The sequence below is a fragment of the Histomonas meleagridis genome (assembly GCF_020186115.1).
Source record: "Histomonas meleagridis strain 2922-C6/04-10x chromosome Unknown contig_283, whole genome shotgun sequence".
Classification (NCBI taxonomy): domain Eukaryota; phylum Parabasalia; order Tritrichomonadida; family Dientamoebidae; genus Histomonas; species Histomonas meleagridis.
In genome coordinates, this window is record NW_027150850.1 from 49,187 (window position 1) to 71,548 (window position 22,362).

The following is a 22,362-nucleotide window of genomic DNA, read 5'->3' on the forward strand; positions in this document are numbered from 1 at the left end:
AGAATATGATTCTGATACATTAATAACTATAGCATGTTCTGTTATGTTACTTATCCAATATCTTCCAATATCAATACAACCATTTATATTACCATTTTTTGAGTTTTTCTTTAATTTCATCTCAAATACTAAAAATAACACAGAAGAAGAAAAAGATCCTATTAATAAAGCAAGAGGTGAATCACTTAAATGTCTTGCAAGTATTGCTTCAACATATCCACAACAATTTTCTAATCAAATACAAATATTAATTCAATATATAATCGAATTACTTTCACAAGAAGATGAAGTTAGTCAAAAAATTGGTTCTGAAACACTTGAATATTTATGTCCAGCATTATCACATATCCCAATATCATATAATGCTATTATTGATTCAATTCTTAATGTTATCGAAAATACTGTTGAAGAAGAAGTCGAAATTATTGTAAGTTTATTCATATCGCTTTCATGTCTACTTGTAGAAGTTGGAGATAAACTTGATATAGCAATAATCGAAAAACTTAATTCATTTTATGTCGAATGTTTAACATGTCATGTAAGTTCTATTACTAGTAATGGTAAAACGATATCACAATATTATCAAGCACCATTATGTTATTCATTACAAAGTTTTATTCTTGGCGGATGTTTTGTAAAATGTTCGAATCCAAATTTATTAATTCAAGCATTAGTTAATTATATGAATTCTCCAAAGAAAAAAGTTATGCAAAGTTATTCCATTATGGCACTTGCGCGTATATGTTTTGTATCACCACAAACATTAAATGAATTTGCGCCTATTATCATACAGACGACATTAAAGATATTAACGCAAACCAAAAATCTCACTGATCAAATGCGTAATACATATTATGCTTCTTTAATGTATTTAATGATAATTTATACGCAATTATTTGATCAACAACAAATTTTATTGTTAAAGAATTTAATTGAATCTGATTTAGCATCTAATTATTTATTATTAAGACAGACAGCTGCTTTAGATTGGATTATTATTGTTGTACTCTTTGGAGCTCCTTCAACTGGTGAACAAATGGAACATGTTTTATCATTGTTACCGCCTGATCCAGATGATGAAGGAATACCAATTTTCTCGAAATGTTTATGGCAATTATATAATACAAATCAACAAATAATTGGAAAACATTTGGGAAAATTCGTTTGTACAATTATGGCTGTACCAACTTGGCTGAAAAGAATGATTCCGGATGAGCAAATGAACCTTTGGAAACAAATTGTTAAATCATTTGGATTAGATAATATCATGGAAATGATGCAATACAATCAAGCAAATGTAAGCAAAATACAACAAAGTATAATAAATTAATAAATATTTTTAATATAATAAAATTACTTTTTTTCTAAATTTGTAAATGTTTTCCAATTTTAAAACTCCATTTGACACTATCATTCAAATTCCATCTGACAGCGGTTGATTGATCGTCCTCTCTAAATTCGGCATTTTTTCATATGACTTTTTGAATATGAAACCTCCGCAATTTTTGATTCAGTTTTACAACCCATGTCATGGCTTTTTGGTAAGAAAAACAGAACCATTTCACCAAAACCACATGAAAATATACCTGCTCACCATCAGATGTATTTGGGTCATTTCCAAGTAATTGAAGATAAATTGCCTATTAAAATTCCACTCAAATCAATAACAATAACAGGAGAACAACGTGGCACCATCATAGATCTTCAAACTACCCAATCTTTTACAACAGAATCTGAAATTCCAGAATTAATTTATTCTTTTCCAAATGATAATCAAATTTGCACGTACAAAACCGAGTTTATTGTAGGCGACAAAGTTGTTCCCTTAAAACTTGAAGATAAAGGGAATGCACAAGCAACTTATCGTGAAGCTGTTAATACCGGTCATTTCGCATTTATTGTGCAACACCGTAATAATGGCTATAGCAACTTTTGTCTTGGTAATGTTCCTGCTGGTGTTGATGTTAAAGTTATCATTAATTCCGCATTTGAAGGAACTCTTGAAGATCCTCGAACTATTCTTTTTAAATTCCCAATTCAATCAAGCATTTTAAATCATATTGATTTTGATTTTAAACTTCGAATTCAACAACCAGTGCACATTTCAAATGTTTCAGTAAATTGTTCTGAATTTGAATTCATCAAAAGCTCTCCAAATCAAGGAATTCTCCATATCAAATCCTCACCAGACAATTCCACTAAGGATTCATATTTCATCAAAACACATCTTGAAACAGAATTTCAAAGCGTTGCATATCAAGCCAATAATTCTTCAGCTATTATTTTTGTTCCAAATATTGATATTATTCCCAAATCCACAAATGAAATTATCTTTTTCATTGATTGTAGTGGTTCTATGTCAGGTAGTCGAATTAATAACGCTAAGCGATGTTTACAATTATTTATTCGTTCTCTTCCAATGAATTGTAGTTTTAATATAATACGTTTTGGCTCCAAATATCAAACATTATTTGAAAATTCATTACCATATAATCAAGAAAACTTCGAAAGTGCACTTAATTGTGTACAAAATATGAAAGCAGATTTAGGCGGAACAAATATTTATTCACCTTTAGAATATGTTCTTAAACTACCAACTAATAATCAACGACAACTATTAATTTTAACTGATGGAGAAATCGATGATCCATTAAAAATTTATCAATTATTAAAGGAAAACTATACAATGAATCGATGCTTTACAATTGGGTTTGGGAGTGGTGCAGATTTAGGAACTATTTCAATAATGGCTTCTATCACATCAGGACAATCAGTTTTTATTAATGATGGCGAAGACTTATCAATGAAAATTATTCCATTATTAAATTTGTCAATATCAAATTCGATAACTAACATAAATGTTCATGTAGAAAACCAAAACAATTTCGAAGTTGTACCATTTCCAATACCTATAACATTACCTAAAACTTCACGAGTTTTGTATATTAATACTAAAATTAATAATGACTTTGTACTTGTTAATGGGAATTATAATGATTCCGACAATGACTTTATGATTAAAGTAGAGAATTGGGATACGAATTGCATTTATCCTTTATTTGCTTATCAAATGATTCGTAACTTAGAACTAAACAATGAGAATAAGGAAAAGTGCATCAAATTATCAATTGAAAGCGGTGTAATTTCAAAGTTTACTGCTTATGTCGGACTAATAGAATATAAATTACCATCGCAGTTATGCGCATATCGGAATGACGTAAATTCATCAAATGTCATTCCATCTATGGACTTGGATTTGGATTTTGAAGTTGGTAATGTTTATTCTGATTATCGAGACTTTTCGGATGACGAAAGTAGTGAAGAAGATCACTCACAACTAATGAAATATGAGAATGAGAAAAATTCATTCGATTTTATGGATATTGTAAAACTACAACAAATCGAAGGATATTGGGAAAAGAATCAGAAAATTTTGGAATTTGCTGGTTTGCAAGAATATCCAACTTTAACTGAAATAAAGAACTGTGAGGGGATGGACAGAGTAATATCAACTGTTTTGGCCGTGGCTGTGCTAAGGAAAAAGGCACTAGAGAAAAGGGACTCATGGCAACTAATTGAGACAAAGGCATTGAATTGGCTCAAAGGTATCAATAATGATATTAATTGGGACGAAATAATTAATAGATATATATTATGAGTAATTAAGAAAATTATTTTAAATAAATTATCATATTTACTAGTAAATATGTCACCAAATTTTATGTGTTATGAAGCGAAATTCTTTAAATTAAATGGGAATTAAATTGTTTTTACTATGATGTAACATTTATAAATGATATTGTTTATATGAAGGAACTTACGAACACAATACTGGTCAGATCATGCAAATTAATTAATTATAATGAAGTTTTAGATAGATTTAAATTATTGTAACACAAATCTTACAAGATTACAATTATTATTGAAATCTAACACATACGAGAAATCTTATTGTTAATTAACCAATTTAATCACATGAAGAAGATGAAAATTTTATATTTTTGTAAATTACATAAATTCAAATCATATTACTTCTCTAATCTTTGCAAATAATATTGAAATCAAGTCAAAACAAGAAAATATCAAATTTATAAAACATTTATTAATTTTTTTATAATTATTTTATTCACAATATTATAATTCTATTTAATAGCCATATTCACTTTGTGTGTTCCAATCTTTTTTATTAGGTTCAATGAGTATTAATTCCCTCGAATCCATTCCAATTATGCTTTGTTCATCATTTTCCTCCATTCCAACGAGAGTTTTTCCTTTATATGTATTCATTACAATTCCAATAGTTCCTGTTTGGTGTTTCAACAGTATCTCCAACGTAAATTCTTTTATTATTTCGATCTCTGCATGAATTATCGTTTTTACGTATTCGTTTAATATTTTTTGGATCAATTTCATAATCAATAATTTTGTTATCGAAAGTCATAACATAAAGGCAGTCATCTGTACACTGTGGAGAAGCGGTAATAATATATATTGAACCATCTAATGTTTCAATTATATCACCGGCTCTATATAACATAACTGGATTTGTAAATGAATGATCAGTTTGATTTTCTGTTTCGGTTTGAATAACATTGGATCTATGTGGAATGTTTGCTGTAAAAGGTGTTTCAATTGGTTGAAAATCAGAGAAATGGCCAGAAATTGGAATAGGAAGTGGAACCGCTGTAACTGTGTCTTCTTGGATATCTACTACTTTAAAATATAAGCCCTGATACATATAATTATTAATATTTATAACATCTCCAATATTTACACTGGATTTTTGAAACGTTGTAGGATTAGGTTGAAAAGCGCTGTGGTTATTGGTTTGGTTTGTTGATTCCATTTAGTTATTTCCTGTGATAAATAATGATCCCTTTCTTGTCGCTAAAAAGTGTCATCTATTATATCAACAAAAATGGTATAACTTACTTTGTAATAATAATAAAAAGCTTTTATTTTGTTTATTTGATGCAACAAGCAAAAGGCATCTAAAACTTCAAAAATATTTTTTTACAAATTATGTCTAGATATCAATAATGATATTACTCGAAAATTTACGAGAAAAAAAAAAAAACTAATGATAGTTTCAAGGATCTTTTATAAACTTTTTAAGTTGAGCCATTGGAACATATAATAATATTGAACGAATGATCCATGTTTGCTGTTGAAGTGAAAATTGCCATTCGCCAGTTTCATTTGAAACAGTTACTGTATTTTGAGTTGAAGAAGATTCACTAATAGTCTTCATTAATTCTGATCCTTCAAATTGAGATTCAGCAACCCTGTAACGAACCGTGTTTAGACCCACATTATTTTCTAATAGGAAGGTAACATGAAACGTATCAGAAGCTCCCAAAGGTAATGGAGGAATATCACTTGTATATATACCAACCATATTTGGTGCATCTGGAACATTCTTCTTGATTTTTACATCAAAAAATGCATGGGCTCCCATGTCATTTAGTGAAAGAACTCCATGCCAAAAAAAGTTTTTGTCCGTCATGATATTTTGAGCTCACTCGGGGTGCCCTGGATGAAAGTACGTTACAAATAAAGTAAAGTACTCATTTTTCGGGGAAAAAAACGAACTCTTTGTAACATTTCTTTTGAATTTTCAACCGATAATTCACTTTTTGAAAGCATTTCACCCACTTCTTTCAGCGTTTTTTTAGGCAAAGCAACTTGTTAATTAATAATCACTAATACACATGTAATATTAACCAATTTTTTAATGAAAATCACTATAAACTATTTTATAAAAAGAAAATAAATATTTAGATAAATTATATATTTACATATTTAATAAGGTGTTAACGCCTGTATATTACTTACTAATTGTCTTACGCTTATCATATTACTAATCCAAGGAGCATTTCTTGCGCTATATTTACACAATTGTTCGAACTTTGCCCAATACAAAACAATTCTTTTTGCAATTAGTTTCATTATTTCTCTTCCATTAACAAAATCGCAAAAACGTTTTATTTGCATATCCGAAATTTCCTTTAAAATCTTTGTATGTTTTTCCTTAAAATCATTTGCTATATTTTTTAATTCGTTTTCAGAAACGTTAATTTTCAATGGCGAATCCGAACTTTCAAGTTTGGGAAATGCCTTTTTCACGACATTTAACAAATTACCAAAACCAGAAACTAATTGCATCTCAACAAACGAAGCAGTTTTTTCGGTAATTTTTTGTTCATACACATTAAAAAGAACTGTTTTATTATTATTTTTAACTTCGCTTAATTTTGACGCTATATGATAATAATTATTAATTAAGAAAATTAATTTTAATTCTTCACTTTGGAAATTATTAGCTGACTTTTCGATTAAAGTAATTATTTCATCATTTAAATTTAATAAATTTTGATTAATCAAATCAAATATTGATTCATCTTGAATTAATATTAATGAGAAACATAAATCAGAAAATCGTTGTACAAAAGAAGCGACTTTAAAATAATCATTAAACATTGAAGCATCACAAGCTTTAATTATGTTAATATTATTTAAAATAATTAATTTGAATTTATCAGATAATTTAAATTGTAAAGTGTTTAAATGTGTTTCTAATCGATTTAAGTTATCTAATGTAATGAATTCTTTTTGTTTATTTATAATTCTTAATAAAAGTATAATACAAATTGGATCAGTGATTTTGATTAATAAATTATTCATAAATGCATCTAAATATTTAAATGTCGATGAAAAAATGTTCGAAATTATCTCTTTCTCTTCGAAAAATACCGAAGAAAAATTATATTCCGAAATTACAGTGTCAATTAATGTTTGATAAAATGATCTTAATAATAACTCAACAGGATAAATCTCATTACCAAATGGTTGTGGTGGTGACATTATTTCATTTAATATTTTGATCCTTTCACCAATGCTAAAAAATGTGGTTGAATCAGCTGATAAAACTTTGGATGAAAAAAATCCTTTTTGAATAAATGGTGCTATTGTTTCATTATTTGTTGAGATGGGATTCATTTGGCGGATAATACGCTGTGAAAGTAACTTAAAGTTCGCATGATATATTCGTGACATTATCGATGTGTAATATTGCCGAATTGATTGTTCGAAATCAGGTGAATTATTCTTGAGAAAACTATAAAGATATTGGGATTTAAGTAGAATGGTTTGAATGGCAACTTGCTCAGTATCATAATGATCACGTAATTCATTGATTCTGGTAATTAGCCATTGTCGGATATTATCTGAAGCCTTAAGTTTGAGAGTATTAAGTACCTCTTGAACTTCCTGGCAAGAATGTGAATGTTTGGCTATGTCAGAACGAGAAAACTCGAGTTTAGATTGGAGTTCTCTAACATATTCAATATAATTAGGTCCGACTTCACCATTAAGAATATGATTTATAAATTGCCTGGAAACAGAAATGTTATTGGTAAAAAATCCAAGTTGGTTTTCAAGATTTTTTCGATTACTTAGTTTTATGGTAATTGTTTGTGACTTTGCTTGTAAGGCAAAAATATCTGATGAAAGCTGGCCAATGGAATCCTTGAATAACATCAGAACATTTTCCATTGCTTCAAGAGAAGAATCACAAACTTTAATTTCTTTACAAAGAGTTTTAGTTGCCTCCACTTGCTTAACATAGTCACCTACTGAATCTTTTTCTGCAATTGCTAGTTCCTTTGAAATGGTACTGCTATAATTTTGAAGATCAACACCAACTTCTAAAACTTCACGAACAGATGGTTCATTTGCAAAGCGTTCAATATCTTGTTCCATTTCATCAAAGTTTATATCCTGAGATGACAAAACAAGATTTTCATTTTGGGTCTCACCCATTTGTTTTAACGGTTGTGTTCCAAACCAAAAATGAAAAAACACTTTTAATGATATACATCTTCTTTAACTCTAAGCCGAAAATAAAATGATTAGAAGAAGAAAAGGTGTGAAATACTCATTCCTGCGAGGTACTATTCAACATATTTTTGATGATATTATATATAAACTCGTTTCGAAAATTTCGCCATAGTTATACTGGGATGATATGAGAACCAGTCATTAAAAATATTATATAATATATGTACATAATTTTTTAATATAAATGCTAAATAATATTCATGATAAGTCAAGATAAATTTATTTATTTTTTCATTTTTAAAAGTGACAACATCCCACTTTTGTATGGTTTATTTTGATTATGGTCGTACCGATAGGCAACGATGAACAACGATATAAACCGATAGGAGGACGATAGATGATCTATCTTTTTTAGGAAGATAAATAATATTTCTTGATTATTTCAAAGCCTTTCGAAAGATATTATGCATAAAAAATCAATTAATTGATATAAATCGTCAAAAGTTTTCACGAAAAAAATGGTAAAATATCAAAAAATTAAATTTCTCAAATCATCAATTTTTTTATAAATTCTTGAAAAAAATCTTTCTTTTCTTTTAAATTCAGACAATTTTTTAAAAATTGTTTTGTGAATTTTTTTATATAAAATATGTTTTTATAGATACATTTTATGTTATCATGATTTCTGTTTCTTGGTTTGAAATCAATTTTACCTTGAGAAAAAATTATTTGAACTTTTCACCTCAATTTTGGATACAAATGACTTATTACCTTAAAAAAATCATTATTAATAGCATTAATTTTTCTTAATAGTTGGCAACATTAGTTTTACTATTAATAATATGAGGGCAGAAATTCGAAAATATTTTTTTCTTTAATCTTATTTTTAATTTCATCTATCGATAAGTGAAAATGCTTTGCGTCTAAGTGTAACGGAGAATCAATAATTTGGCATTTCAAAATAATATTTGGAAATTATTTAAAATATTTATTTTAAATAAAAATTAACAATTTAAAATGACTTGCACAAATTAGCTAAATAAATTTTACATTAAATTCAAAATAGAATGTCAATAAAGAAAAATTAAATGTTTTTGGTTTAGTCAAGCGCATCTAGATGTTTCATTATATTTACGATAATTTGTTTATTTCATTCACCAACTTCACCAGCAATTATGAATTCATCAAGCATTGCATACGCTTGATTGAAATGTGCTCGTAAATCTATTTCACGAACTTTTTTAAAGTATCTACCCATGATTTCGACAAAAAGATGGAATGTTTCGAGAATAGCATCAACGCACATGCATATAAACAAGGCAGCGTATTGACGGTAAATGATTTGTAAAATTTATATTCAAGAACATTGGTAAGATTTACTGTTCTTCTCCAAACGATGGAGTTAACTACTTTTTATCAATTTATGTTAATATGAAATATTTTTTTGTCTGATATAATATGTATGTTAATAACTTGATGTGCATGTGAACATGTTCATGTGATAGTAAAATTATTAACAGTTTTTAATAGATCAACATCGTATTATTTTTCAAGCAGTTAGGTTTTTTATGTTATTCATTATTTATATAAATAGTGTCTTATAAGCATAACACTTTAATGTTAAAGAAGTATAATATCGCTATTTGTATAATTTATCATTTGAACATTGAAGAATATAAATGATTCAAAATCCCATAACTAATCTTCATAAAAGCATTGCTCAATATCATTTCGGGGGAAAAAAAAAAAAAATTACAAATTTAGAAAAATTTATTTATTTTGTTTTTTTGCAGGTGGCGCAGGTATATCTAAGTTATAAAATTTCAAAGTTTTAATAGACTTTTCCACTTTTGCTCTTAAATCACTTTCTTTTCTTTTTAATACCACAATTTTCAATTTATATTTATTAATTTGTTCGTTAAATTCTTTCATCCGTATTCTTTATTGGCACTTTATTTTTTAGCAACTGATTAAAACACGATTTTTGTTTTCAGAATATTTGTTGTGAATTCTTAATTTCAATTGACTATACCTTCATCGGAATACATATCATTTAATTCATATAATTTTTGTTGGTTAATTTCATCTTCGATTTCGAACATTTTAATTTTTTCTTTATTATTATTACCGATAATTCTTAAGATATTCAAAGTTGAACATAATTGTTTAACATTTTGTTTCCCTTCTCTTTGTGCGTCTTGAATAATTTTATTCAATTTTAAGTCATCAATTTGATTTTGTATTTCTTCGATTTCTTCTTTAATTTCATTAATATTTCTCATCAATTCATTAATTTGTTCTTGTTTTATTTAAAAAACATCAATTTTAAGTTATTTTCTTGCTTGCATATTATTATTTAGATGTATCTAAGCATAACTTATATTATAATCTGGGTTAACATATTAAGATATAAAATTATTAGATATCAAGAATAAATTCTTTAAAGAAAAAAAACATCACTTCTTAACAAAAAAAAATCATTTTTATAAACATAGAAAATATTTAATATAGATTAAAAACTCTATTTTCTTTAATCACTTTCATCAATTTCTTCTAATTTTATGTCTTCATCATCGTTTTGTTCCTCTTCTTCAAGTTCTTTTTCTAATTTTTTGATTTCTTCATCTTCTTTCCTATCATCTTCTTGGATTTCTTTTTCTAATTTCTTTATTTCTTCATCATCTTCAAACATATCATTTGATTTATGAACTGCATCTTTCATCTTTTTCATAAATTCCTTTTGATCTTCATCCAATTCTTTTAATTCTTTTTCTTCAAACTCTTTGGTCTCTTTCTCTGATTGAATTTGTCGCTGTATTGCGGCTTTCCGTTTTCGAAATTCACTAATCAACAATTTGACAATTACCATTCCGGCCGTAAGGATCATTGGTATTTTCTTCTCTAGTGCAGAGAGTTGATGAACTTCCTTAGAGAAAGTATAGTAATAGGAATCTTGATTTGTTCTGTTGAATATTGATAAGTGAATGGAATTTTGTGAAATGAACTCGGCTGAATATGTTGAATCTTCCTTCCATTTTCCAACAGCATTCAAGTGAGGAAACAGTTTTGAGTAGAATTCAAATTCTGCTATCTTTTCGCTAGAATCCCTTTCAGTAAATTCAAATATGGCATTTCCTGTAAAGATAGCTTTGAAAAAGAATTGCCCTTCTGTTGAGTTCATAAACACATCGACCGTATTTGCAGAATCTCCTTCTAAAAAGAAAATATCGAAATTTTCTTTAAAGCATTTCTCTGTTTTTGCAGGGCAATGAAGCTTCTCAACATCCCACTTACCTAAAATATAACGGCGTACATTAATATATGAATCTGCTTTTATTAAAGCAAAAAACCAAAAAAACATTTAATCTTTAATTCACAAACACAGTTAATATTTTCACAGCAAACAAAAAATTGGCATTTTATTGTATTTATAAATAAACAAAATTATAATATTTCTAACTACTTGAAGATGCAAAATCAGCAAATACATTCTTCTTTTTCTTAGCTTTTTGATCAGACGAACTATCGCTTGAAGCAAAATCGGCGAAAACATCTTTTTTCGTTTCGTTTTGCTCACTATCAGTTGACGCGAATTGATCAAAAACATTTTTTTCTTTTGATTTCGCTTTACTTGTGCTATCAGAGGCGAACATGTCAAAAACATTTTTCTTTTTATTGGAAGAGTCATCAGAAGAAGCGAATTGATCAAAAATGTTATTTTTCTTATTTGTTTTCTTGGATTCGCTATCAGAAGACGTAAATTGCTCAAAAACATTTTTCGTTTTCGCTTCGTTTGTGCTGTCTGATGCAAATTGATCCAAAACACTGTTTTTCTTATTTTTCTTTTTGGTAAATGAGTCACTTGGCGATGCGAATTGTTCGAATGCATTACTTTTCTTCGCTGCTTTGCTTGTGCTATTTGTTGATTCAAAAATATCAAATTTTATGTTTTTATTAGATGAATTATCTGTTTTTTGTTCGCTTGAATTGGATTCATCTGTTTTAGCTTCTGATTGCTTCATGTCCATACTTTTATTACTGATGAAACTTGTTTTTTGTGAATGTGTTTTTTGTGTTTCATTAAATTCTGAGTTTGAATTTGAAGATTTAGATTTATCGGATTTGGATTCGATGAAAGAAGTGTCATACTCATACTCTGATTCTTCTTCGCTTTTGTTGTAAACAAGTGGTTCAATATTGTGAGTTATGGCAATTTTATTCAAATTTGTTGGCTCATTAAATTTTTTAAAATTAATAAAAATAAGACAAAACGCCCAATAACATATAATGCAAATAAGAGCATCATGAACAGCTACTGTCTTTTGATAAATGAAATTGTTACTTTGATGGTTATTATTATATGGAAATCCTTGAAAAATACTTGTATTTGTAGTATCACTCATTGCTTGCATCAAAAAATACAAACACTGTCTGTGTTTTATGGCTCTTGTTAGATATATCAAAGAAAAAGAAATAAAACAAATTATTATTGCTGTAAAAAAATATACATACAAACTTGATACCATACGCCTGGATGAAAAATAACTTACACATGCAAAAAGTAATGCAAAAGATGAAATTAATAAAAGAACAGAAAGGATGAAGTATTTAGTTCCAGCAATATAACTCCAATAATTGTCCCAGTAGTTAAAAACAAGGTAAAATGAATAGCAAAGAATTGGTAGTGTATGAAACTTCTTCCATATTTGTTGAATAGTTTGGAACAATGGTAGAAAGCAGAAGAGGATTTAACGGCTTTTTAATGTTGACTTTTTGTTTGTGCGTATCGTTCGTTTATCAGGATCACTTTTGATAGAAATTGAAAGTAAGGGTACCCTCATCTCACTTTTTCATATAAAATAATCAATAAATTTGTAAATTAAACAAATTTACTTATCGCAACCCAGAATTAGTTACACCTTCAAAAAACCCCAGCTCGGCTTCATTCAACCACTCTCTAGTTGGCACAATTTCAAAGCCACTGGGTTTGTATCATTTTTGTGAATGTGAAATAGATTTTCCACAGATATTCTAACATTGAATCAATCTTTGAATGACAAACTCTTAAACATTTTCAAATTTCCAAAAACAAAAAAGAAATTAAACAAAGTTTATTTATTTTACGGTTTTAATTTTTCTTTATCTGATTTTATCACCATTGCCTCTCTTACTTGCAAATTTCTATCATAAGTTTCAGTATCCAATTGAAGCATATTAAAATCGTCAGCCATTTTCATAACAAACTCAATCATTTCGTTGTTTACATCTTTAACATCATTAACCTGAAACTGAAATCGAGCTATGAATCTCCCTTCTTCTCTCGTTTCAAATCTGTTCATGTCATTCATATCGATTGCTACAATTGAATTTGGATGTTTTTGCTCATAATCTTTAATTAATTCAATAAAAGGTATTTTTGATGGCCCAAAATCTGTAAAAATTGTTTTGTTTAATCCTTCAATTTTTTCTTCGTTAAGATTATATTCTTTGTATTCTCTCATAATTGAATTTCGATATGAGAAAATTGCTGTGTTTTTCATTAATGGCTCACATAAAAGTTCAAAGGTTATAACATCTTTTTTGCCTAAAATTTTGTCGTAAAGAATACCTAAAATATCACGACATTTCTGAAATTGGATACGAACAATTCCTCCTGTATAATATGTACGCCCAGTTATATATGTATGATACATATGATTGGTAACTTTAAAGAATGTTTCTGGTACAATCATGAAATAATTACGCATTAATGTTCTAAATTGTTTTGAAAGTTCTTCAACTTTTTTTTGTAAAATATTACCTCCAACAATATAAACCAAAATATACAATAGAATGATTAACCCAACAATTATTTCTCTGATTCCAAGAAGTTTAATTAAAGAAATAATTATCGGTTTTTTAGGGATTGTGGTTGGTTTTGGTTCTTTTTCAATGCTTTCTGGGTTGTCATCAAAAGGAAGTTGTTCTTCATCACATGATGATATAATAAAAAATAAAAAGATTGCTTGAACAAACATATTTATGAAATGTGACACGAAATAACGATCAAACGAAAACGTTTAACATATCATGAAGCAGGAAATATGTGTGAAGGAGCTTGAAAGCTTGAAATTCGGCGCCTAATTTTTATATTCCTTAAATTTTTATTAAAAATATAAGTTTATATTGGTATTTTGAGGAAAGCAGCTTCAATTCTCTCAGATATATTAACTTCTTCAAGTAATTCTAAGTTTGAAATTTCATTTGCAAGTTCTGAAAATTCTCCTTCCTTAAAGAAATGGTAAAATCTGTCAAGTTTTACATTTGGATCTATTCCTTCTTGACTCAATTTCCATGGAACAATTTGATCTTGTTCGTTGGATCGTGAACTTTCACAATTAATTCCCCATGCAGACACAAGAGCAGTTCCTCCAACACGCAAAACTCTACATATTTCTTTAAGGCATTTAATCCGATGATCTTTAGAAGGAAAATGATGTATCACGTGAATACATATGACGTGATCAAATGTGTTGTCTTGAAATGGAAGCATAAGTCCATTTCCACAGATTTCAGATGTGATTGAATTTGGATGTTGTTCATGTGAAAATTTGCATTGTTCAAAAATTGGATCAATACCAATGTCAATTATTTTATTGTTTATGCTAAGGTATCTCCCAGTACCACACCCTATATCAAGGATCATTGAATTAGGTGGTAATGAAAAAATAAACTGTTCTATTGTTTTCCAACGATCATATTTGTTATTAGCGTAATGTGTACATAATGACTTGTATGGTCTAAAAACAAATTTTTCTTCGATTTCCTCTGAGGTTTTATTCATTATGTCATTTTTTAATTTATTCAATGTCTATTCTTTTTGAAACAAAATATATGACAGTAATTTTTATCAAAAGTTGATGTGATGTGAAAAATTCGTTAATTAATGAGGGTTCAAAATACCTTTCTTGCTGTTTCCCCAGAGACATTTGGTGATCCAAGTCTTAATTACAAAGGAAAAGTTATCCTTCCTGAATTAATTCTTCATTTTATTGAGAAAAATAATATACAAAAGCCAATTCTATTATTTTCAATCAAAAATCCAATCACAAACCAAGAAGTAGCTGCAGGTGTTGAATCCTTTAATTCAGATGTTGTTTCATGTGTTATACCCAAGTGGATGATGGAAACGATTAACATTGAAGAAAATGATAAAGTAATTGTTTCTCTTGTAGATTTACCTCCTGCAGAATCATTGACACTTCAACCATTAACAAATGAATTTCCATCTGCAGTTCAAACAGTTCTTCAAGTTGCACTTCGACCTTTTCCTTGCCTAACAATTGGTTCCATTCTCCCTCTTTCAATATTCAACAAAATACATCAAGTTAAAGTACTTTATGTGGAACCTCCAAAGATGGCGTCAACATTTAATGTTGATGTAAATCTCGAAATGATTCCTTCTCCAGATAAGATCCAGGAATTTTTAACTCATAATTGGGGAGAAGAAGAAGATTGTTATGAACCAAAAAGTAAAGCCCCAAATAAATTCATTGGAAAACCACACTCTCTTCGTTGATAATATAAGTTTTAGTAAGCGGATTTTTTATTTTTAATAAAATTTATTTTGAATAATTTTCCTTTTCCAAATACAATATGTCTGTTTTAACTTTAAATAAGTTGTTAGTGATTATCAATCAGAAAGTAATGATCAAAGAAATTATTTTTATGTTCACATAAATTTTAAACATTTTCATAACAAACATATATAAACTTTAAAAAATGTTGTGGTTTCTAAAAATTGGAGGATGTTCAAAGGAGATTTTCATCATTGATGCAGATATTTACTGTTTTATTCACAAAAATTTATTTAGTGATGATATAATAAAATAAATAATTCAAATATATGCACAATTAAAATAATCAATTATGTTTTTATTTGAGATTGAGTTAAAAGTTGTAAATTAAAAAAATTATTTTCCTTATGGTACTAATTTCTTTTATTCTTATCTTCTTTGTTATGATTTATCATTCTCAGTGTTTAATGGAAATTAAATTTTCCGAAATAAATAAAATCAAAAAAAATGATTATATTGGAAAAATACCTGATAGTGTTATCATTTGGTATGGAGTTTATAAAATTGGAAAAGATGCATTTAACTCATGGAAAGAATTAACAAATGTTACAATATGGCATTCTACAAAAATTATTGGGGAAGGTGCCTTTAGAAACTGTATTAACTTAAAAACCATTTTCTTTGGTAAACAGATTGTTTTCATCGGAAATTATGCATTTCAAAACTGTGTTTCTTTAGAAAATATCATCCTATCTGATTCCATTCAAGAAATCGGTAAAGAAGCATTTGAAACTTGTTCAAGTGCTAAAAATATTTTGATCGGAAAAAATGTTAAGGAAATAGGAGATTTGACATTTGCTTTTTGTGTATCAATTAAACATATGATAATACCAAATTCAGTTCAAAAAATAGGTGTTGGACTTTTTAAAGAATGTAGAGAATTGATATCAATTGATATTGGATGTAGCATTAAAAAAATTGATAATTTAATGTTTGCAGAATGTTGGGAATTATTAGAGGTTAAAATTCCTTTCTTGGTTAAAGGTATATGTAGTCAAGCCTTTATTAACTGCATTAAGTTAAATAAGATTAAAATTGGCATATCAGTATCAGAAATTGCATTTGATGCATTTAAGGGATGCAAATCTTTAGCTTTCTTTGAAGTAGATCAATATAATGAAGATTTTTTATGTTATGAAAATGATGGAGTTTTATATGCCAAAGATCATATATTTTTACAACGCTTTCCACCAGGGAAAAAAGTTGAAAATTATACTATTCATCAAAATGTAAAATTAATTTCTCCTTTTTGTTTTCTTGACTGCATATATATAAAATTTATTCATCTGAACGATAAAATATGGGTGATAGGTAATTTCGCATTTAAAGGGTGTATTAATTTATTACAAATATTATTACCACATTCAACAAGATCAATTGGTGTTTCATCATTTGAAAATTGTGTAAAATTACATACAGTTCAATTTGGTAATAATACTGATATGATTAACTCATTTGCATTTTATAAATGTTATTCACTAAAGTGCATTTATTATTTAGGTGACAAAGAACCAGCAATACTTAATAACTCATTTTTAGAAATAAATATATCTACAATAATTGTGAAGCCTTCATACACAAGTGAAAAGTTTGGAAACTTTAGTGTCTTCAAAGGTGATTCATTTGAAGATTGTCCACCAATATCAACTGATTAAAAACCAAATATATATTTATATATATTTGAAATAATTTTGTTATTTATATAATAAATAACATATAAATCCAATAAACTTTTTCCAATACTCAAAATATATTTTTAATTTCACGACAATAATATACAAATAAACAAATTATTTATTCAGCATATGTTCATTAACAGTATTTAACTCAAAACAAAATTTATATAATTCAAATGAATCTATTCGCAGATCCGACCTCAGTCCATTCTTCTCTTGTCATACAAAACGAAGGGAAACATTCTGAAGAAGCGAATATTGAACCACCGACCCAAGTTGCGAATTCGCCTGCTGCCTCTCTACATTTTGGCAATATAACGTTTGGTTTTATGTTATTTGGCGCAACTTTTTCCACTTCGATTTTTAATCTATTTCTAAATCCTTTTAAATTTGATAATCCGCCTCCAGTTACAATTGATTTCCAGAGAACATTTTGATACTCTTCTGGTGTAGCATTAATTGCGTCTTTAATTAATTCTTGTAAAGGTGTTTCTTCTTCCCAATAAAAATTCGATATATAATTCATTTCGTTTTCTAAATCAATTGGAACTTTTCCGGGCATAAAATATATGTTATCAAGAATTGTTGTGTTTTCTGTAGGAACATCAAACTTTAAATTCGATTTTATCATGTCAATTAATAGATCCATACGACAAAATTGTAATTGACTTTCTGTAATGAAAGCATTCGGATCAATGATTTCGCGATGTGTATGGATGTTTTTACCATGGTCAGTAAGCATACGATATAATAAAAATGAGAGATCTTTGCCACCATATGTATGAATGCGTATCCCACTGCGATATGGATGTCCTTCTATTATTGGAACAGCTCGAAGACAACTCCACCCAAAGTCAACAACGAGACCTGTATGAATGCCATGGGAATAGCATGTAAGTGACGAGTCATGTTGGAAGCCTAGACGTGGATGGTATCCAAAATCAAAGGCTATTTCGGCAAGATGATTTTGTTTGTCTTCAAGTGCTTTGGCATTTTGTGTGTTGCAAATGGCTACTGTAGGTTGAGAAAATAGAACTGACCAATTAGTTGGTTCAATTTCTCCAAAACAATATGAATAGGTCCAATCTAAAAAAGTGGTAAGACCTTCAGAATTTTCATCTTCCATGGGTTTTATTTCAAGACCTGCAACACATTTAGTAAGCCATTCTTTTTCAAACTGATATTGAATATCCCCATTTTCTAAACTTTGAACTGCATACCAGGATGGTGGAGCATATAAGGGGTAAAGATCGCCTGCATATCCAAGCTTAACTGAAGCTGATCCTATATCATAAACTAATGCTTGATTGGTATTTTTTACTAAGTTCATGAGTTGAAGTGAGGATGGAAAAAAAATTGGCAATAATTTTTGTATATTTTTATTTTTGGCAAAATAGAACAAATGCTACTTTGTTTTACTCATTCATCTGTCTTTCATTTTAATTGCTGAAATGATAGGAAATTGATAAAAAAGTTGAAGGAATTAGAATTAGTTATATGCCAAATTGAGATGATGATAAACAACATATTTAAAAAGCTGAAACATACTGAACAATATTACACTTATTGAAGCTCATGCATGAATGCAAACATGAAATATAGGCAAATATACTTATCTACTTTAACAAATTTATACATACCAATCAAAAAAATGATCATTTTAATTTTATTCATATTAATTAATGAAAAATATAGATCAAATGCAAGTTGTCGCCTTTTGCCTCTTAAGCAACCGCAAATATAGAAAAACATGAATATCAACGTTTTTTCGAGTTAACTAGATGTGAAATTATGAAATAAAATTGTTTCTCCGATATAAATTATATATTGCTTTTAATGGTTTTATGATATCATAATTTATTAAAATGATTTCATCTTCATAATTTTTTATATAAATAATTTTAACCTTGAAATTTTTTATTAAAAAAAATATTTGGTGTGTAAAAAAGTGCATCTATCCCTATAATAATCATAAAATTTATATAATTTTGATGATGCAAGATGTGATAATAGTATATTATGGGATACTGTCACTGCATTTTAGGTTGGAGCTCTTTAAGGGTAATTTTTATTCAAAATTCAATCAAACCATTCCAACCTAAAGTAAAGTTACTGTAACATTCGAATAACAATCGCGATTATCAGTATGTCCCGACATTTGCTGACTTCGATATATCTAAACACTTTTGAAAAAGATTATTAAGGACAGCCCTTAAGAAAAATTGGTAAATAGTGCAACAAATTTGGAAAAAGTTACAAATTTTTCCCCTATTCTAAAAGTAATTTAACTATTTCTGTATGACCATTCCAAGATGCAAATATAAATGCTGTTTTAAATTGTTTTAATATTTTCCAAATATTATTTTGAAATATCATATTATTTAAAAATACTTTAAATAAAACAAATAAATATCTTTAGCATTAATATCAATTCCTTCTTGTTCAAGAAGTAGTTTAACTATTTCTGTATAACCTTTTTCAGATTCATAAATTAGTGCTGTATTAAATAATTTAAATAATTTCCAAATATTATTTTGAAATATAAAATTATTAAAATAAATTTCAAATAAAACAAATAAAAATTTTTAGCACTAATATCAATTCCTTTTCGCTTTAAAATGTATGTAACTAGTTCAATATTTGAAAATGAAGCAAAAACTAAATTATTTACTGGAAGTTGATTATTTTTATGGAAATATTTTACAAGAAAAATATTTTCAATTTTTGCTTCTTCATTAATGATATTTTCATTAATTTTCATTCCTTCTTTTTCTAAATATGTAAAAATTTCATAATTAAAATATGAAATGCATTTTTCTCCTAATTTTTTTAATTTATTAATATCTTCAATTTTATTTTCATAAAAATATTTAAAGATCTCATTATGATGAAACATAATTGCTGTTTCATATGCACCTTCAAATGATGAATTATTTTGTTCACATATATGAATAATTTCTTCATTTCCACCTGCAACAGCGTATTTACCTGTTTTTTCTACATTAGCACCATTCATAAGTAAATATTTAAAACATTTAACTGATGAAAAAAACGCTGCATAATCAATTAATGCAATATTTCTTTGATTAATAAATGAACATCTTTCATAAAGTGATGGTTCAATTGTTTGATTAAAATCAAAATTATCTCGTGATGATATTTCTTGAAGATTTTATTAATGGAGAAAATGTTTCTTTAATTGATTATGCATCATTTTTTTCTTCTATTAAATGTTTTAAACATTTACTTATGAATGGTTCTAAAATAGATAACACAGGTAAATATGCAGTTGCATGTGGAAATGAAGAAATTATCCATTTATGTGAACGAAATCATTCATCATTTGAAGATGCATATGAAGCAGCAATTATATTTCATCATAATTATATCTTTAAATATCTTTATGAAAATAAATTAGAAGAAAAATCAGATAATGATTTGATAGTTTATTGTATTAACAGTGGAAATTATGAAGTTCTTTCATTTTTAGAAGAAAAAGGAATGATAATTAATGAAAATAATATTAATGAGACAGCAAAGATTGGAAACTTATATTTTATTAAACATTTTCTCAAAAATACAAAAATTCCAAAAAATATTTTAATTTTTGGTATGGAATCAAGTAATGTTGAACTTGTCAAATATATTTGAACAAAATGGAATTGATATTAATGCTAAAAGTATTTATTTTAATAATTTAAAATTTAAAAAAAAAATATTTTGGAAATTATTTAAATTTTTTATGACAGCACTTACATTAGCATCTGAAAAAAGTTATACAGAAATAGTTGAATTACTAAAAGGTCTAATTAAATCGGTTTCAATGACACATCATAAATTTTATAAAATACCTTATCTTTTCGCATGTTGAAGTTTTTTCATTAACAAACAACTATTGATATCAATGTGTTTGTTGTTCCCTGTATTTCTTAGATTCTTTGCTTTATTGGTTCGAGTTCTTTTTTCTTTTTTTTCAACTTTTCGATCTCATCATCCAATCTCTCTGAGCAAATTTGTTTTCGTTTTCTTATTCTTACGTACTAATAAATTGTTGTTCGAAAAAAACGATACAATAGTAATTGTGAGTACTTTGTCAGTTTATTTAATCAGATCTACCAGACCTCTGAATTTTCACTGTTGTAAAACCGAAGAACAACAACGGTTATATTGCGGTAGCTAAAAATGTCTACACCACCACCACCACCTCCCCCACCTCCCCCACCGCCTCCTCCTCCTCCCCCACCTCCCCCAGCACCAACAGCTCAAAAGAAGGTATTAAAATTCAAGACAAATGATAAATTCCAAAAAATGATGGACAATGCTCCACATGCTACAGGAGCAGGAGAACCAACTGTCTCAAGTGGCCCTGATATTCCACCACCACCTCCCCCACCTCCACTTACTGAAGAAAATCAAGAAGAAGGAACACAAAATCAATCATGGACAATTGAACAAATGGAAGCTGCAGCTAAACAGAATGACTGGAAACTTCAAGCAGATATTGGGTTTTACCATTTTCTCAAAGATTTTTCAGAACGAATTTTCGAAAAGACAAGAAATACACAACGCAAATTAGAAGGTTTAATGTCAGCTCTTGATTCAGTTGAAACACAGGTTAACAATGCTTTTGGATCTCTTGATGTTCTTTGTTTAAATCAATTTGTTGAACGACGTATTGAAGAACAAGACATAATGGATGTTCCCAAAACAGATGTTGAAGAAGAAGTTCCACTTACCAGGCAAGAAGCCGTTCGTCAATATGTAATTCCAAAATTCCAATCTGCATTTCAAAGCACACTTGTTACTCTTAAAGAAAGTCCATTAACATCAGAAGTATCAAATCCACTGATCACAGTTCCATTCATTAAACCAATACCAGTTGAAGAACCAGAAATTGAAATTCCAGCAGAAGAAGAGAAACCACCTGAAGAGACCACAGAAACAGAAACAACAACCACCACAACCACTACAACACCATCTGAAGAAACAACAGAGACAAAGCCTGAGCTTACTGATGAACAGAAACAAGAAATGGAAGAAAAACAGAAAACACTTTTCGGCGAATCCGAAGAGAATTCAGTGCTATTCTCGGAAGATACAGGCACAGGAGATATCTTTAGCGCACCTAGTCCCAAGAAGAAAGGCAAGAAGCGCGTATCAATATTTGATATCACAGGTGACGAAAACGAGAGCAAAAACACAGAAAACGTCGATCTATTCAACGCTGATGA

The 22,362-nt window shown here is 28.1% G+C and overlaps 6 protein-coding genes across 6 annotated transcripts; 3 read left to right on the plus strand and 3 right to left on the minus strand.

Moving 5' to 3' along the window:
• Nucleotides 1–1,600: 1,600 nt before the first annotated feature.
• Nucleotides 1,601–3,658, plus strand: GO595_004779 (von Willebrand factor type A domain containing protein; the record flags this gene model as incomplete). Its single annotated transcript, XM_067917948.1, has 1 exon — nucleotides 1,601–3,658. One exon carries the CDS (start codon nucleotides 1,601–1,603, stop codon nucleotides 3,656–3,658), a length of 2,058 nt encoding a protein of 685 aa, XP_067775032.1.
• Nucleotides 3,659–10,369: 6,711 nt separating this feature from the next.
• GO595_004780 (uncharacterized protein) lies at nucleotides 10,370–11,020 on the minus strand (the record flags this gene model as incomplete). The annotated part of the gene is made up of 1 exon (XM_067917949.1): nucleotides 10,370–11,020. One exon carries the CDS (start codon nucleotides 11,018–11,020, stop codon nucleotides 10,370–10,372), a length of 651 nt encoding a protein of 216 aa, XP_067775033.1.
• A 2,979-nt stretch (nucleotides 11,021–13,999) lies between these two features.
• GO595_004781 (S-adenosyl-L-methionine-dependent methyltransferase) lies at nucleotides 14,000–14,662 on the minus strand (the record flags this gene model as incomplete). Its single annotated transcript, XM_067917950.1, has 1 exon — nucleotides 14,000–14,662. One exon carries the CDS (start codon nucleotides 14,660–14,662, stop codon nucleotides 14,000–14,002), a length of 663 nt encoding a protein of 220 aa, XP_067775034.1.
• A 102-nt stretch (nucleotides 14,663–14,764) lies between these two features.
• Nucleotides 14,765–15,397, plus strand: GO595_004782 (putative ubiquitin fusion degradation protein UFD1; the record flags this gene model as incomplete). The annotated part of the gene is made up of 1 exon (XM_067917951.1): nucleotides 14,765–15,397. The coding sequence occupies one exon, from the start codon at nucleotides 14,765–14,767 to the stop codon at nucleotides 15,395–15,397; it is 633 nt and encodes a 210-aa protein (XP_067775035.1).
• A 1,906-nt stretch (nucleotides 15,398–17,303) lies between these two features.
• On the minus strand, nucleotides 17,304–18,461 carry GO595_004783 (actin; the record flags this gene model as incomplete). The annotated part of the gene is made up of 1 exon (XM_067917952.1): nucleotides 17,304–18,461. One exon carries the CDS (start codon nucleotides 18,459–18,461, stop codon nucleotides 17,304–17,306), a length of 1,158 nt encoding a protein of 385 aa, XP_067775036.1.
• Nucleotides 18,462–21,313: 2,852 nt separating this feature from the next.
• Nucleotides 21,314–22,359, plus strand: GO595_004784 (WASH complex subunit 2; the record flags this gene model as incomplete). The annotated part of the gene is made up of 2 exons (XM_067917953.1): nucleotides 21,314–22,259; nucleotides 22,322–22,359. 2 exons carry the CDS (start codon nucleotides 21,314–21,316, stop codon nucleotides 22,357–22,359), a joined length of 984 nt encoding a protein of 327 aa, XP_067775037.1.
• Between the last annotated feature and the right edge of the window lie 3 nt (nucleotides 22,360–22,362).